This window comes from Dromiciops gliroides, chromosome 2 (assembly GCF_019393635.1).
Source record: "Dromiciops gliroides isolate mDroGli1 chromosome 2, mDroGli1.pri, whole genome shotgun sequence".
NCBI classification, from domain to species: domain Eukaryota; kingdom Metazoa; phylum Chordata; class Mammalia; order Microbiotheria; family Microbiotheriidae; genus Dromiciops; species Dromiciops gliroides.
The window spans coordinates 110,149,326-110,166,757 of NC_057862.1; the positions used below are offsets into that span (position 1 = coordinate 110,149,326).

A 17,432-nucleotide genomic window follows, 5' to 3' on the forward strand; every position below is an offset into this window, starting at 1 on the left:
ACTTCTACATATTGCTTTCAATAATGTCCTGCTTGTCTGTGCCTTCCTTTTCAGTTTCTATTTGTTTCTGTGAATTAAAAAAACTGTTTCAAGGGCTTTCCTTCTTTTGCATCACTGCTGTTCAATGTCCTTCACCCTATGATTCCTCCCTCATTGAGAATAATAAGAAGGGAGGGGAAATCCCTTGTAACAAATAAAATCCAGCAAAATAAATCTATACAGTGGTCATATCCAAAAAAGTATCTGAACCTTGTGGCTAACACTTCTCTAATAAGTAGTAACATGCTTCCTTACATGTCTTTAAAAGTTCCTTTTCTTTACAATGTAGCTGTCTTTGTATAAATTGTTCTGTTGGTTCTGCTCACTTCACTCTGTATGAGTTCATACTACCCAGGATTCTCTGAAATCAACTCTTTTAGCACAATATTCTACTATATTGATATACCATATTTTTTTTTTCAGTTATTCCCCAATTATCTAAGAGGCAATCTGAGGCACTTCCTTGGATTCTAGTTCTTTTCTTTTTTCCGTTTAGTTGTAATTCTAGTATCCCCCTTGAAGGATCAGGAAATTTATATGATTTTCTTTTGGGGGGAGGGGTGGGGTGAGTGGGTGGGGCTAGGGTGGTGTTGCTGTTACCTTTCTCTCCCTAGTACTATCCCTCCCTGTTAACTCCCTCTTCCTCCCTATCCCAACTGTTTTCCTCCTCTAATTTGATATGGTTCTACACCAAACTGAATGTGATATTCAATCCTCCTTTGTCCACTTCAGGTAATAGTAAGGTTTATATAAGGTTGACTCCTCCTATCTTTGTATACTTTTCTTTTTTACTTGCTCCAACTATAATTTATAGAAAAATTTCACCCACTTCCTACTTTCTATACTAGTGTATTTCTATTATTCTCCTTTCTTTTTTCCCCTCTTCAAAACCCTTAGAAGAGAACTAATCCAACTCCAGCTCTTCAGTTTTTCTTATTTAACTTCCTCAATACCCTTTTTGAAGATATTATGGTCCTGAAGGGACACTTTTCCCCCATTAGAAAGTAAATACTACATTATCATATGGCTCCTTCCAATCACTCAAATAAATTAACTTTTGTATATTTCTCTTGAGCTTTGTATTGCAAAGTTCCTATTCAGGTCTGGTCTTTTCATCAGAAATGCTCCGGGGGTGGCTAGGTAGCACAGGGGGTGGCTAGGTAGCACAGTGGATAAAGCACTGGCCTTGGATTCAGGAGGACCTGAGTTCAAATCCAGCCTCAGACACTTCACACTTACTAGCTGTGTGACCTTGGGCAAGTCACTTAACCCTCATTGCCCTACCAAAAAAAAAAAAGAAAGAAAGAAAGAAAGAAATGCTCCAAAGTCCAGTTTTCCATTAAAGGTCCATTGTTTCCCCTGTAGGATTATACTCAGTGATGCAAAGTAAAGTATTCCTAGTTGTCCTTTTGGAACAGTGCATTCCAAAATTTGCTTCTCTGTTATAATAGAAGCTGCCAGGATTTGTAAGGTCTCGACCTTGGTCCTTGAACTGCATCTTGGATTTTGACTATGACATTCCTGGAACTTTTTCTTCCTGGTTTTCTTTTGGTAGGTGATCAGTGGATTATATTTCTGCTTTCACTTTGCCCTCCTGTTCTAATAGATGTATATAGTTTTCATTTATAATTTCTCGAGATATATTGATTAGAGGTTTGTTTTTTGTGTTTTTTCACGGGGCAATGAGGGTTAAGTGACTTGCCCAGGGCCACACAGCTAGTAAGTGTCAAGTGTCTGAGGCCGGATTTGAACTCAGGTCCTCCAGAATCCAGGGCTAGTGCTTTATCTACTGAGCCACCTAGCTGCCCCAGTCTTCTGTTTTTTCAATCTTTGATTTTATTCTAATGCTTTTTTTCTCTCATGGAGTCCCTGATTTATGTTCAGTTTTAGTTTTTACAAGTCCATCATTTAGAGGAGGCTAACCACTTTTTAAAATATGAATTCATTCTCCAATAATTTATTTCCTAGAGGGCCTTTATCTCTTGCTTAGTGTCTTATAGGCAGTCCTTGTGGAAAAGTCTTTCTTCTCCTCCTTGCTGTCATACAAAATCTCTCTCCTTTTTGAGTATTTTATATTTGCAACCAATTCAATATTGCTCACTGCTTTCTTTGATTTGCTCCTATCTCCAGCTTTAATTCCTGAATGTGGGCTTTGTGCCAGGGCCAGGCTCTACACATCTGGGTAGAATGGTTATCCCTTCTTGGCTTCTACCTGGTCACTTGTGTTCTTGTGCTGACCTTGACCTTTTGGGATTATCCCTCCTTCCCCAATCTTTGAGGTTGGAGTGCTTGGGGCATCCAAATCCAAGGGCTGCTGTTCTGTCCTTTGTCTGTCTCTGCCTACTGGGGTTCTCTGACACTTACTTCCAAGGTCCCCTTAGGCATTTCTGCCCAGCTTATAGCTTCCTGGAGTGAACCATCTTCTCTCCTGGCTCCTGGACAATGCAAGGGCTCTCTCTGGCTGTGCCTGGTCCTTCCTGACTTGTCACTGGTTTTACTGGTAGCACCCTTTCCAACTGCCCTCTTGGTTTCCAGATGACATTTTATGTAGTTCTGGTGCTAAAGTCAATTACTGTTATTTCTGGTTTCTTGATCATTAGTGCATCTAATATGAACTTCAGTTTTGCTAATTAGGGTAGATATAGGTGAGCCAATCAGTTGTAACGATTGGAATAACGCCACCTGCTGGATACTAACTGTAGAAGAGTTCTGCCCATGAAGCGAAGGTCTTTGAGGGCAAGACCAGGAGTCTTTTCTTCAGGAGTCAGGAAGTGACGCGGACTAGTGGGAGGAGGAAGGAAGAGACTGGCGCTCAGTCTCGGGCTTTTTCCTTTGGACTCTGGTGGAGAGTGGAGCTAGAAATGTGCTCTCCCTTTAATAGATAGGAATCTAGGCCTTTTTCTCTCTCTTTACCAAATTCTTATTCTCCTTAATAAATGCTTAAAAGTCTAACTCTTGCTAAAGCTTATAATTTATTGGCGACCACTCATTAGATATTTTAGACAGTTTAGCTAGAATTTTAGCCCTTAACACAGTTTAGGCACTCCATCTTTGCTGGAAGTCCAATCATCTCTTAACTGCCAGATGTGATGGTCTTATCTCCGTATTAATCCTTCTTGATGTGTATGCTACATTTGACACTGTTGATCATGCTCTTTGAGTTTCAGCTAAACTAATCTCTACAAGTTCCCTCTTAGCCAACTGATCATTCCTTCTCAGACTCTTTTGCTGGCTTATCATCTCTATCACATCCCCTACCTGTGGGTATTCTACAAGGTCTGTGTTGGGCCCCTTCTCTTCTCTCTCTGTATAGGCTCCTGATAACCTCATCAGATTCCATGGGCTTCACTATCATCCCTATGCAGACGACTCCCAGATTTATGTAAACAACCCCCGTTTCTCCTTTTTTTGCTCCAGTCTCACATTACCAACTATTTACTGGACATTTCAAACTGGTTGTCCTTTTTCAAAGTGGAGACATCTTAAACAGAATACATTATCTTTCCTCCTGAACTCTTCCTTTTAAGAAACTTCCTTATTTCTTTCTTTCTTTCTTTTTTTTTTTTTAATGTGGGGCAATGAGGGTTAAGTGACTTGTCCAGGGTCACATAGCTAGTGTCAAGTGTCTGAGACTGGATTTGAACTCAGGTCCTCCTGAATCCAAGGCCAGTGCTTTATCCATTACACCACCTAGCTGCCCCCAAACTTCCCTATTTCTGTCAAAGGCTCAGCATCAGACTACACCAAAGCTTCTTAAACTGGGTTACAACCCCATATGGGGTTGGGTAACTGAATGTGGGGGTCATGAAAAATTTGGCAACAGTGAAAGGTTATGTATACATATTTTATATACCTATGTACCCGGGGTTATGTGAAAATTTCTATAGAGAAAAGGGATCATGAGTGGAAAAAGTTTAAGAAGCCCTGGACTAGAGTACTCAACTCTTTGTCACCCCACATATTTAATCAGTTGTCAAATCTTAATATTTCTATCTTTTCCTACTATCTGATATCTAACTCCTTTCCTCTCCACTCACACCACGACCACCTTAGTTCAGAGGCCCTTATCACTTCTCACCTGGATTACTATATCAGCTTCCTAACTGGTCTCCCTACCTCAAGTCTCTCATCACTCCACTTTATCCTGCACGTTGCTACCAAAGTAATTTTCCTTAGGGAAGATCTGATTAGGTTATTTGCTCATTCAAAGATCTCCAATGACTCTTTATTGCCTCTAGGATAAAATATAAATTCCTATGTCTGGCTTTTAAAGCCTTTTACCACTGGGCCCCACCCTAACTCTCTAGCCTTAGTGGACATTACTCCCCCCTGACACTGAAATCTGAGCAAACTGGCCTTCTCTCTGTTCCTCTCACATGACACTTCACTTCCTGTGACTTTGCAGTGACTGTTCTCCATGCCAGGGATGCCCTCCCTCCTTACTTCCACCTTACAGAGTTTTTCTGTTTTCCTTTAACATAAAGCTCAGGCACCATCTTCTACATGAAGACCTTCCTGATACACCCCAATGCTAGTGCCTTCCTTCCCAAATTACATTGTATTTAACTACTTTGTATATACTTTTACTTATTAGCTTTACTTTTGCTGCATATATTTTAATATATATTTGCCCTCTTCCCTTAAAATTCTTTATATTTGTACCCCTAGAATCCAGCATAATGCCTGGAATATAATATGTGTTTACTAATTATTTGTTGATTGACTCGTGTACAAAGGACCTTACTTTTTATCACATGAAGAATTTCTTATCAGTGAACTCCCTTAGGTGCATGCCTAGCAGTGGATAATCTCTGGGTCAAAAATTATAGGCAGTTTAATCACTTACACATCTTAATTCCAAAGTGCTTTCCTGAATGGCTGGGCTAATTCATAGTTCCACCAAAAGTATATTAAGTGTTCCTATCTTTCCACCCCCCACCAACATTGACTATTTCCATCTGTTGTCATCTTTGCCAATTTTCTAGGAAATACCATCTTCTTAACCAGCTGTTCACTTCCAAATCTGCCTCTTTTTTGTTAAGCCCTTGCCATCAATTGATAACACTAATGAAACCACCACCTGTGCCCTAAAGTCTTTGGTTCCCTGCCCAAAATGTTATAAGCTTTAGCAATGCTTTAAAGATTGCTTCACTTCCTTTATACTAAAATGCTTTTATATCAAAGGAAGGCAACACTGTAGAATATTAGAGCTGGGAAGGGTTCTTAGAAATCAGCTATCTAATCAAACTCATTTATTTGCTTTTTCATTTATTTATTTATTTATTTGGAATTTTCCCCACTTTACATGTAAAAAACAAATTGTAATATTGATTTTTAAAACTTTGTGTTCCAAATTCTCTTCCTCCCTTCCTATTCCCCCCTTAAGAACATAAGCAATTCAATATAAGGTATGCATGTGCAGTCATGCAAAACATAGCAGACAAAAAAACTTTAGAAAAAGGAACTAACAACAATAACAACAACAAAATATACTTCCATCTGTATTCAGATGCCATCAGTTCTTTCTCTGTAAATGCACTGCATTTTTCATAAGTCCTTCAGTGTTGTCTTGGATCATTGCATTGCTGAAAATAACTAAGTCATTTGCAGCATATCATCTTACTTTATTGCTGTTATTTTGTATACAATACAATTCACTTTGTATAAGCTCATGTAAGTCTTTCCTGGTTTTTCTGATATGATCCTGCTCATCTTTCTCTCTTTTTTTTAAAATAGTAAACTACATTAAAAAAAAAGAAAAAAATAGTAAACTACATTTATATAGTACTTTAAAGGGAGATTTCCTTGCAAAACACCCATGAGGTTGATTACTGCAACAATAATAGCTAACATTTATATAGTACTCTATACCTGACAAAGAATTTTCTTCACAATAGCCCAGCAAAGTGAATACCACCACTATCGTCATCCTCATCTTACTCAATCTCATTTTAAAGCTAAAGAAACAGGTCCATAGATGGGAAAAGACTTGCCCAACTTCACAGCCAGTGGCAGAGTTGAGTTTGCAGGTTAAGGCCAAGGTCTATGGTTTGTTCCTGTGTGCCCACATGAATCACCAAAAATAGGTAGTGGTCATTTGGGAAGTTCTCTGTTACATCCTGGATACATGCCCTGGGAAGACAGCAGACATCTCTTTTTGTCATCCAGCTGATACCTGCCTCAATACCCTTCACCGAAGAGTTGTCAACCACTACTTTATATTTTCTCTGACCCCGACTGAAAGCAACACTTCATTCTCCCTAATAACTTGGAGAGCAATTCTATTTCACTCATTTACCTTTTAATCTAAGGGGGAGACCAACCTACATTTTGAGCATGGATAAGTCACTTTGCTATGGCAAAAATACAAACATCACACCTTTATGCAGAACACTGCAAAATTTATCTTGCTCCTCTCCATATTTCCTGGAAGTGACATCCTCAGTCTTTTCTTGTTCTTGTTAGTAGCTCCCTTCAGGGTAGCTAGGTGGGGCAGTGGATAGAGCATTGGCCCTGAAGCTGGGAGGACCTGAGTTGAAATCTCACCTGACACTTACTAGCCTGTGTGATCCTGGGCAAGTCACTTAACCCCACTTAAAACCCAATTAAGGGGGCGGCTAAGTGGCGCAGTGGATAGAGCACCGGCCCTGGATTCAGGAGTACCTGAGTTCAAATCTGGTCTCAGACACTTAACACTTACTAGCTGTGTGACCCTGGACAAGTCACTTAACCCCCATTGCCTCACTAAAAAAAAAAAAACAAAAAAAACCCCAAACCCAATTAAAACATTCGGGGTCATCTCCAGTACTCCTGATGTTATATCTTGCCAATGGAACCAGATGGCTCTGGAGGAGAGAATAAGGTTGGTGACTTTATACAGCCCTCCCTTCACTTAAATCCCCTAATGTCATGATCCTTTTTGAGAAGAAAGGACAAACAACAACAACAATAATAACAAAAAGTAACTTCCATAGAGAACCACTGTGGTAAATAGCCTGTGGTGGTCTTCAGTTAGAGTTGTGATATTTCTTTTCATCACAGTATCACCTTGACACCAAAATTCCTCTTTCTTATCTTATGAAACTCTTACCTTGTCTCACAATTTTATCTTACTTATTTTCTGTCTTGCTAATTAGCTCTTCTCCTTCCAATATGAGTCACTGTCCTGCTTCTCCTTTTTTTCCCCTAGAGTTCTTCCCCTTCTCCTTGAATGCTTCTGCTTAAGTCTTCCTTGAATTAATCAATCAGCAAACATTTACTAAGCTTACTTAATATGTTACTATGTACCAGGCACTGTGTAAGGTGCTGAAAATACGTACAAAGACAATTTTTTAAAAAATCCCTTATTAGGAGGTTATACTCTATTGTATCAAATCTTTCTCCTTAAAGCTCATGTTTTCCCTTGAGCTCTAGTTCTTACTCCTTGATTCCTTTCCTCTACTTTACCTCTAGCCCTTCTTCAACTTCTTAGGTCCTCTTAGATTTTCCCTCCACAAATTTAATCTCTGGACTTCTTCACAATTCCCTCTCTTCCACTTACACTTCCTGTACCACTAATGTCTAACCATTATCATTGATGCAAATCGCCCACTATACAAGCATCTGAAGGTGGTACTGGATCAGGCACTGCTGTAAGAATTACACAGATACATACAGAAACAAGCGTTAGTCTTTAGGGAATTACTAAAGAGCAATACATGTTAACATTCAGATCATATTCATAGCAAAAGATCAAAGAGATGACACCAGTACTCACCAGATAAAAATAGTGATGGGGGAGGGGGAAGAGTGGGGTGAAAAGGAATTTTATGGTTAAACAGAATGGTGCTGGAGTAAAAGAAGCATAAACAAAATTTAGATGGTCAAGTTATTCCTAATTAACTACTGATTGCTTTAGCCAGCAGAGACCCAAATCTGAGGGTTTCTTCCTCATCTGTAGCTCACTCTTTTGATTCAGACTTGGAAACTAAGATCCTTTCTTTCCCTTGTGAGTTTACCTATAACTCTTCCTTTTCTGAGACCTTGGGTCATCTCTCTTTTCCAACTCTCCAATAAAGCCTTCCTCTTTTCCTCCTTAAAGGAGGCCCTTGCTGCTGAAGTGTTGGGTGACTCTAACAATGGATCATACTTTATAAAAACATTCTCATTGTTCAATCCCGAGAGGGAAATGGCATTTGGATGGAGCTCAAAGTTGCTGAAAACATAAGTTTAGAGTTTGAGTGTTTGTTACTGCACTTATTTAAATTCTTTTTGTTTTAATTTTTTGGGGGTTGGGCAATGAGGGTTAAGTGACTTGCCCAAGGTCACACAGCTAGTAAGTGTCAAGTGTCTGAGCCCAGATTTGAACTCAGGTCCTCCTGACTCCAGGGCTGGTGCTCTATCTACTGCACCACCTAGCTGCCCCCCTAAATTCTTTCTGAATGTAGAGAATTGAACTCTGTTGTATGGAAATGGTGTTAATATGGAAACTTGAGCTTATCTAAGCCATGTTTGTTGTGAATTCCTTGCCTCTCCTTTTTTTCAACTGTACACTCATGTGGCAAAGTTGTTCAAATGCTCTTGGTACATAGAATTGTTGTAACAAAAAGACAAAACATAAGCAAAGTGAGCATGGAAGACATTTTCAGTCTTGAAAACAGGGCATGGAGAGTCCATTCCTGCTGTCTTTCTCTCCTGTCTCAGTACTATCTATGTTGTCTTTCTAGGACACCTAAAAAAAAAGTAGCTGCCTCCTTCTGAAACATCTGTCTCCAGTGAAAATAATGATGCTTCTCTAGAGTGAAGTCAGTACCTAAACCCTGGCCTTAGGGTAGATACACATAACTCTAGAGATCATGAATCTTAATCACTGTCTTTCATGACAACAATATCAATCAATAAGAATTTATTAAGCACTTATACTATACACTAGATACTGTACTTCACTGAGGATATAAAGAAAAAGCAAAAATAGTTCCTGCCCTCGAGAAGGTTACATCCTAATGGGTTAGACAGCATATACATAAATTGGTACATACAAGATTAATCTGAAGTATACTGAATGTAGTCTTAGAGGGAGGGGTGCACCTGGACAGACCTCCTGAAGGAGAGAAAACTTGATTTGCAACACATGACTATAGTTTCCCCACAGAAGAAATACAATTCCCTTAATTTTGAAAGGATGAAAAGTTGGGAGTAAATCAAACATTTCCCTCTCTCAAATCTCAGGCTCCTTATAGGCTCATCTTAGGGCATAAGAAGAATGATGTGCTTCTGCAAGGCAATAAATTATGAAAACTCCATTCATAAAAACTCCAGAGAAGTAGGAAGGAAGGAAATCACAAAAGGAGGGACTATGAAGAAATGGGGAAAGTTTTCTCTATAAACTTCAATTTCCTGGGCCATTTGAGTAAAATCTGTACTTGAGAAATTCTTGTTCAATCAAAACAGAGGAGTGAAAACTTCAGCTCTGAATGGTGATTGTGCCTTTCACTGTGATGACAGCAGGTCACAATTTGATAGCACTCTGAGAATGACTGTTACCGTTATTCCCATTTTACCAATGAACTGAAGCTCAGAGAAAACATACCTTGTTTCTAGGTCATAGAGCCAGTAAGTAGGAGAGGCAGGATTTGAATTCAGATGTCTCCTAACTCCAAGGGGGAGGTTCTTTCGTAGTGGAAAGAACACTAAAATGACTTGGAGCAAATAAGGAGATCTGGGTTCTAATTTCAGTTCTGTGTTTCCCCTCCCAGAATAAGAACCAGGTCTTGGTATGATACAGGTATTTTTCTTCAAGTCTCTTCTGGGTTTCCTATCCATAAAATAGGGGTTAGGGAGTAGGAAAAAATGGGGGCAATGCTTGTCACTTGAACTAGGGTATATAAGGAGAGTGCTTTGTGCATGTTATATATATGTGTATATATGTGAGTATGTATGTATATATGTATATGTATACACACACACACACACATATGAGGAGTGTTTTAAAGGATTAAGAGTGTTTTAGGGGGCAGCTAGGTGGCGCAGTGCATAGAGCACCCGCCCTGGATTCAGGAGTACCTGAGTTCAGATCCGGCCTCAGACACTTGACTTACTAGCTGTGTGACCCTGGGCAAGTCACTTAACCCCCATTGTCCAGCAAAACAAAAACAAAAACAAAAAAAGAGTGTTATGAATTCCTCACAGGAAGTTAAAGGAAAATAAGTAAATTGAAAGAGAAGCAGGAGACCCAGGTTCTAGTTCTTGCTTTGCCAGTCAATGGACTTGGTTAAGTTATTTCAAACCCTCTGGGTTTCCTTCAGGATCCTCATTTATAAAGGGAAAGGGACTAGATCAAACAGAAATGGCCCTATTGGCCAAAGTCAGACATAGAAAACCACAAGTTCACATCGCCTGTGCTGTACTTACTGTATTTTTGTTTACTTTATAAGACACTGACTTCTACACTTCTGGATAGGTGATCTCTAAGAGTCCTTTTCAAATCTAAAAGTCTATGATTCTGCTTTCCAAGTTACCTTATATTCAAGTTTTTCATTAGTAGCTGGGAATATTTTAAATACTTTTTCTCTATTCCTACCCAACCACATGGGCATGTGTTCTCAAGCATGTGAGTACTCCCTCGTGCACCCCCCCCACCCCCACCACATGCACACACAGCAGTCATCATTGGGTCCATCATGTGGGCCCAATCCAAAAGGAAGAAGCATCAACAGATGGATTTGGCCCTGGTGAGTCACCAGTAGAGTCAGGATAAAAATCTCCAAAACCAGACAAGTCACTAGCTCTCCCAACTATAATCTGGTAGGAATTCAGATTTCTCTGTTATCAGAAACAACGAACCTGATCATTCACATTTTCCCAGATTATTCTGGAGAAAACTAGAATGGAAAAGCCAAGGGCTGGAATCCATTAGATCATCTCTGAGCAAAAAAAATAATGAAATTTTAAAACTTAATGACTTCAAATAACAAGTATGCCTGGCCATTTATTCCCCAGTCATGTGGGAACATTTAAGAGTCACAGCTTTTAATATGCTACTGTCCTCAGTTCAGTGAGGAATTTGTTTTGTATGGTTCCCTGGCTGCCTAACCCCTAGGCCAACTCACTAGGGGGAGGTGCCAGAATAGGGTTTTCTCAGCAGATCATTTCAGGAAAAGCCAAATACATATTTTATGGTTGGAATGTAGGTGTTGTGAAACATTAGAATTGGCCATGGAGGGGGCTGGCGACTCTTCTTTCCTGAAGGGAGTGGGAGAAGAGCAGGCATGAAACAAGAGCAGGAGAGGTGGAGGCCCGCATTATTCAGAAGCGAAGAGATTCATGGGAAGCAAGAAATAAGACCTACAAGGAAAAGTCCCAGGGCTCAAAGTGACAATAATAAAGGTAAGGGTTTTTTGGTTTTATTTTTTTTTAACATAACTAAAATAGGTCCTACTTTGAAAAAGCCATTTTAGTATAGTAGCTATAATCCCAAACCTAACACCCCCAAAGTTAGAGCCTAAGATAACATAGTAATGAAATAATATAGGTTCTATATTATTGTATTTGTATCTCTAATTCCATGACTATAAATGAGTTCTACTGGTTTGCTATAATTTGGTATTTTTACATACATAGGCCCTCCCAAAAGTGCGGTGTAGTCTTAAGCTTTAGCAGCTCAAAATCGCACTGAGACTTTTGGGATACTCTGTATTAGGACTATCAATCAAGGTCCCAAGCAACTCAAAATCATGACTTTATGAATCCCTGGAGCATTCCCATGAGTGGAGCAAATAAGGTCATACCTGCTTTATAGGCTGAGACTTAAGCATGAGCAGAGTGAAAGCTCACTTTTATCCAAATCACCAAGAGATCTGTTGATAACCCACTTCCTAAATTGTTGTTCTAACCATTAGACCTTGCTGCCTCCCAGATTCTAGCTTCTCTTCAGTACACTTGCAGGAAAGAAAAAGATGTGCTCAGAACCCCAAAGGCATATGTTACCACCACACAGCACTGAAAACCTGACTAAGTGAAAATCAAACACACAGACCAAATAATTCACACATTGATTGTTACTACCATGGGGGAGAGGCAACAAACTTGTGCTAGCACATTTATGGGCAGTTTCTTTCATTGTAATCCACTTGCTTTATCTGAAACGAGGTCAAGTCCCAGAGTGGGCAGCATGGATATTAAGAACCTGCTGACTAATCTGAATTGAGTACATCTCCATCCTTCCTCAAGATAGCAGGAGTTCAACCCTGGGGAGGGTAAGGAATGTATCCAAGAATATTCTTATGTAAAAGAGAAGCCATTTTGCTTCTGCTTCTTAACATATTGTTTTTTGCTGTATCTGTAATAATGAAGCCTCCAGAATTGAACACTAAACATGAAACCTTCCCTGGTTCCTTGGGTATGCATGTTTCAGACTCAAAGAAGGCAGGTTACCATGGGTGAGCACTTCTGACTTATTCCCTACTCACTTCTCTCTTCTCTCAATCTCCTTGTTTCCAGGAGTCTTTCTGCAGCCAGTCTGCAAGCTGAGAGCCACAACCACTCCAGTGAGTCTTAGATTCAGGATGCAAATGTCCGAGAAACCCTAAAAGCTTTCCAACTTTGAAAAATGACAATTGAGAGCAGTATTCACCCAGGTCTGATCTGGGAACTGTCATCTCTCAAATGGTCCTATTAAAACATTTCACAGCTCTAGCTGGGCAAGATATCATAGCATAGGGGGATATGCTCATGCAGTTAAATGTGTGGGACTAAGTACTAGATGAAGAGTCAAGAGACCCGGGGTACTATTTCTGGCAATGCTATTAACAAGCTACGTGATCCTGGGGGGCAAGTCACTCAACCATTCAGCCTCTGTTTTCTCATCTGTAAAATGAGGGGGCAGATAATTCCTAAGGTGCCTTTCAGCTCTAAAATGCTATTCCATTCCATTCTAGGTCTTCACCCTCAGAGGCTAAAATATATCCAGAGAAGGAAAGGAAATTCTGTGCTGGTATATTCTACTTAAATGTGAATTGTTGTGAACTTCAATTTGGTAAACAATTATTTCCTTTTCTTAACATTCATTTTTTTTACTAGCTATTATTATTCTTTTTTTTTTTTTGGTGGGGCAATAAGGGCTCAGTGACTTGCCCAAGTTCACACAGCTAGTAAGTGCCAAGTGTCTGAGGCTGGGTTTGAACTCAGGTCCTCCTGCATCCAGGGCCAGTGCTTTATCCACTATGCCACCTAGCTGCCCCTACTAGCTATTATTATTATTTTTTTTTTTTTTAGTGAGGCAATTGGGGTTAAGTGACTTTCCCAGGGTCACACAGCTAGTAAGTGTTAAGTGTCTGAGGTCGGATTTGAACTCAGGTCCTCCTGACTCCAGGGCCAGTGCCCTATCCACTGCGCCACCTAGCTGCCCCCCCTACTAGCTATTATTATTATTTATTAATATTATAATTATTATCATCAAAAGGGAGGACCTAAAACTTTCCAGTTTGAACATTCATTTTTTTAAAGATTTTTTTATCAGGTTTGTTTTATTTTGTTTTATTTTTAAATTTATTTTGTTAAGTATTTATCAGTTACATTTTATTATTTGTTTGTTTTGTGGGGCAATGGGGATTAAGTGACGTGCCCAGGGTCACACAGCTAGTTAAGTGTCAAGTGTCTGAGGTCAGATTTGAACTCAAGTCCTCCTGAATCCAGGGCTGGTGCTTTATCCACTGCTGCCCCCGGTTATTTATTTATTTATTTTTTTTGGTGGGGGCAATGAGGGTTAAGTGACTTGCCCAGGGTCACACAGCTAGTAAGTGTCAAGTGTCTGAGGCGGGATTTGAACTCAGGTCCTCCTGAATCCAGGGCCGGTGCTTTATCCACTGCGCCACCTAGCTGCCCCCGTTTTTAAAAAATTTATTTTATTTTTTTCCAATTATATGTAAAAATATTTTTTTTGAGTTCCAAATTTTTCTCCCACCCTCCCTTCCTTCCCCCCTCCCAAGGCCAGCAAGCAATCTGATGTAGGTTATACATTACAATCATTTAATATCAGTTGTTTTTTTTTTTTTTTGGTGAGGCAATTGGGGTTAAGTGACTTGCCCAGGGTCACACAGCTAGTAAGTGTTAAGTGTCTGAGGCCAGATTTGAACTCAGGTCCTCCTGAATCCAGGGTCGATGCTCTATCCACTGCACCACCTAGCTGCCCCATTTAATATCATTTTTAAAAATTTTGATTTCTAAATCCTTCTTGTCTCTCCCCCACCCATTAAGGGAAAAAAATATGATATCAATTATATATATGAAGTCATGCAAAACACAAATAATTATTTATTTATTTTTCTGTTTGTTTTCAGGGCAATGGGGGTTAAGTGACTTGTCCATGGTCACACAGCTAATAAATGTCAAGTGTCTGAGGCCGGATTTGAACTCAGGTACTCCTGAATCCAGGGCTGGTGCTTTATCCACTGCGCCACCTACCCACCCCTAATAATTATTTCTTAATATTCTATTGGAACCAATGGAATAATGCAATCTGGCTTTTTGAGGGCTCCTTTCCATTTGAGAATCTCACCATGACTTAGGCCACCAGATGATGTGTTCTCATTAGAGGAATAAAAGTATTTGATAAATTATGTAATGGACTACTCCAGAGCTTTCTACTTAAGCTAGGATCAGAATTACAGCACACTGCTCCAGTCACTACCACGAAAAGCCAAAAGGGTCTAGAAACCTTGAGGTCAAGGACCGTCATTAGGAAACATTATAGGGTGATGGCAGTCTTTGTACACTAGTTGTTCTCTCAAGTATATTGCTTCTATCTCCAACTAAATGAACTCTCTGATAGCAGAAAACATATATTTCTCATCTCCTCAAGAGGACCTAGCACAGGCTGGCACACAGCAAATATTCAAAAACAACTTAGAAAAGCAACTAATACAGAGAGTTGTGAACTAGTTCAATGATTCTGAAAAGCAATTTGGAACCATGCCCCCAAAACTGTACATACTCTTTTTGACTCACTGATACCGCCACTAGGTGTATACATCAAAGAGATCAAAGAAAGAGGAAAATGACCCATATGTACAAACATATTTATGGAAGCTCTTTTAGTGGTGGCAAAGAATTGGAAACTGAGGGGAAGCCTGTCAACTGGGGAGTGGTGGAACAAGTTAAGCTATATGAATGCAATGGAATACTATTGTGCTGTAAGAAGTGATGAAGGGAATGGTTTCAGAAAAACCTGCAAAGACTTATATGAACTGATACAAAGGGAAGTGAGCAGAACCAGGAGAAAAATTCATACAACAAGAGCAATTACTGTAGAGATAATCAACTTCGAAAGACTCAGTAATAACTCTAACAATGCAATGACCAACTATACTTCCAAAGGACTCATTGAAGCATATTTTCTTCTATTTCTTTTTTTTTTTTTGGGGGGGGGGTTACTTTTTTATGGAACATGGCTAATGCAGAAATTTGTTTTGCATGACTATATATATTTAGAATGGATTTTATTTTTCTAGCCTTCTCAACAGGTGGGGGAAGAGGAAATAGAAGACAACTAGGAACTGAAAATAAAATTGAATTAAAAAAAGAAAGCAAGTAATAATCAGTCTGGAATACTTACTAGACTAGAATATTGGGCATCTCTATAAGAATTAAAAAACAACAACACAGTATCTCCTATCAGACACACTATCAGGAATTTTCTAGAAGACTTTCTAACCAAGCTCCATTTTATAGCAACACATTTTCCCCAACATGGATAAATTAACCTCTTACTGGGCTCTAGTATTTCCAGCCTGGGAATAGGTCTCTTCTACTACACCAGCACCCAAGCGCTATTGCTGTTGGCATTAGGACCAAAGAGTAGGGAATAGGTATGTCCTTACCACTACACTGTGTCTTGAGAGAATCTGTTAGCTCAAAGGGAAAGGCATGTGATGCACAGTGCAGTTGCCTGGGCAAGAGATAACAATCCAAGAAACAGCCCTGATCTCTGGGTTGGCCTTGGAGTAGGACCTGTCCTTGGAGAGCCATATGAAGTATAAACTGCACCCAGGAAGTAGCAGGCTACATGAAAATCAAGGGAGGGATGCCAAGGTTTTTCTCTTCTGGGGCAGCAAGAAAATGGGGTTGAGGTTCCAGTAGGGCCTTCAATTGGTTGGCTAGGTGGGAGACTTGTGGAGCTGCAGATATGAGCTGAAGACCAAGCCTGAGGAAGGCAGGGCAACTACAGCAACTCAGATAAGGAAAGGAGTAATGCTCATTACAGTGGCCTCATTCAAGGTTGGAAGGCCCAAAATCTGATTTCACCCCAACCCTGCCTCACCAGAGCCCATGTAAATATTTGCAGATGTTTATATTCACACCCTACAATGATTCTTTAAAGACTCTTACAAATGGCAAACTTGCATATCTGCCATCCCCGCCCCCCCCCCCTTTTCATAAAGTTGCAAAAATCCTTGGTTCTTATTAGCTCAGTCTTTGTTCTTTTTCACATAGCACTTTGGGGGGAGGGGAGAGAAGGCCCACCACTATTTTACTGGAGGTAAAAGCTCTTGAAGACATAACTCCCTCCAAGTCCTGGGATAGGAGGTAGCTCCCTGGGGACAAATGGCTTAAACCCCTGGAGAGGGCAGAGACTTACGGTGCTCGGTCGTGATTCAGGCCATTCTGCCGCTGGGTGTTGATTGGAGGGAGGACAGGTTTACTGTTGATCTCTAGCCCCCTCCTCAAGGTCTCTCTGATTTGCTCTGTATCTGCAAAGACAGAGTTTGGTCACTTGATGCTATGTGGGGCACCCCAAATCTGGCAGAGCTGTTGAGCTGGAAAATACCATCAAATCTGGGGAAAAGAAATCGGGCTGGCCCTGAGCTATTGTCTATGTACCCAGAAGTACAATTAGATTGTTTTCTGTGGAAGAAAAGGATTTGGGTCTGAACCTCAAGGGATGCACAAGACAGGGTCTCTCTTTCTTTGCCTGGGAGGAATGGGTCATTTTCCTTTCTCTACCTAAGATACATGCTTACCACCCCCTTCCATGCTGCCCACTGTTACTTGTAGTTACCGACAAGCCCTTTATGAAACATCTAAATCTTTTAAGGGAGAATGCCACTGCAACATGGTTAGGAATGCTAGCAAACATGACAATTCTGATGGACACATTCATCAACACATATATGGTGCCATTCATGCTTAGCTGCCAGGTTCTGTCTGGGCCTTCAGTCTGGGCCATACAGACCAAGACCTGTCCCCGGGCACTTCCCTTCAACTCTATACTTAGGAGACTTTTAGTACTCTCCTCAGGTTTTGTGGGGTAAGGGATGGAGTGAGAGGCTGAATTTCACAAAATTAGTCAAATTCTCTCCTGTCATCCACTAATCTGCTTTACTAGAAGTTTAACTTCTTTGGTAGGCTTATTTTAAAAG

At 40.1% G+C, this 17,432-nt stretch overlaps 1 protein-coding gene across 3 annotated transcripts in view; it reads right to left on the reverse strand.

The window, feature by feature from the left end:
• Window positions 1-17,432, reverse strand: part of SUFU (SUFU negative regulator of hedgehog signaling) — a 149,044-nt gene that overhangs the window by 28,874 nt on the left and 102,738 nt on the right. For all 3 annotated transcript variants that reach the window (XM_043981733.1, XM_043981732.1, XM_043981731.1), the window contains exon 8: window positions 16,652-16,763. In XM_043981733.1, coding sequence (XP_043837668.1) covers window positions 16,652-16,763 — 112 coding nt within the window. The remainder of the gene's footprint in view (window positions 1-16,651; window positions 16,764-17,432) is intronic.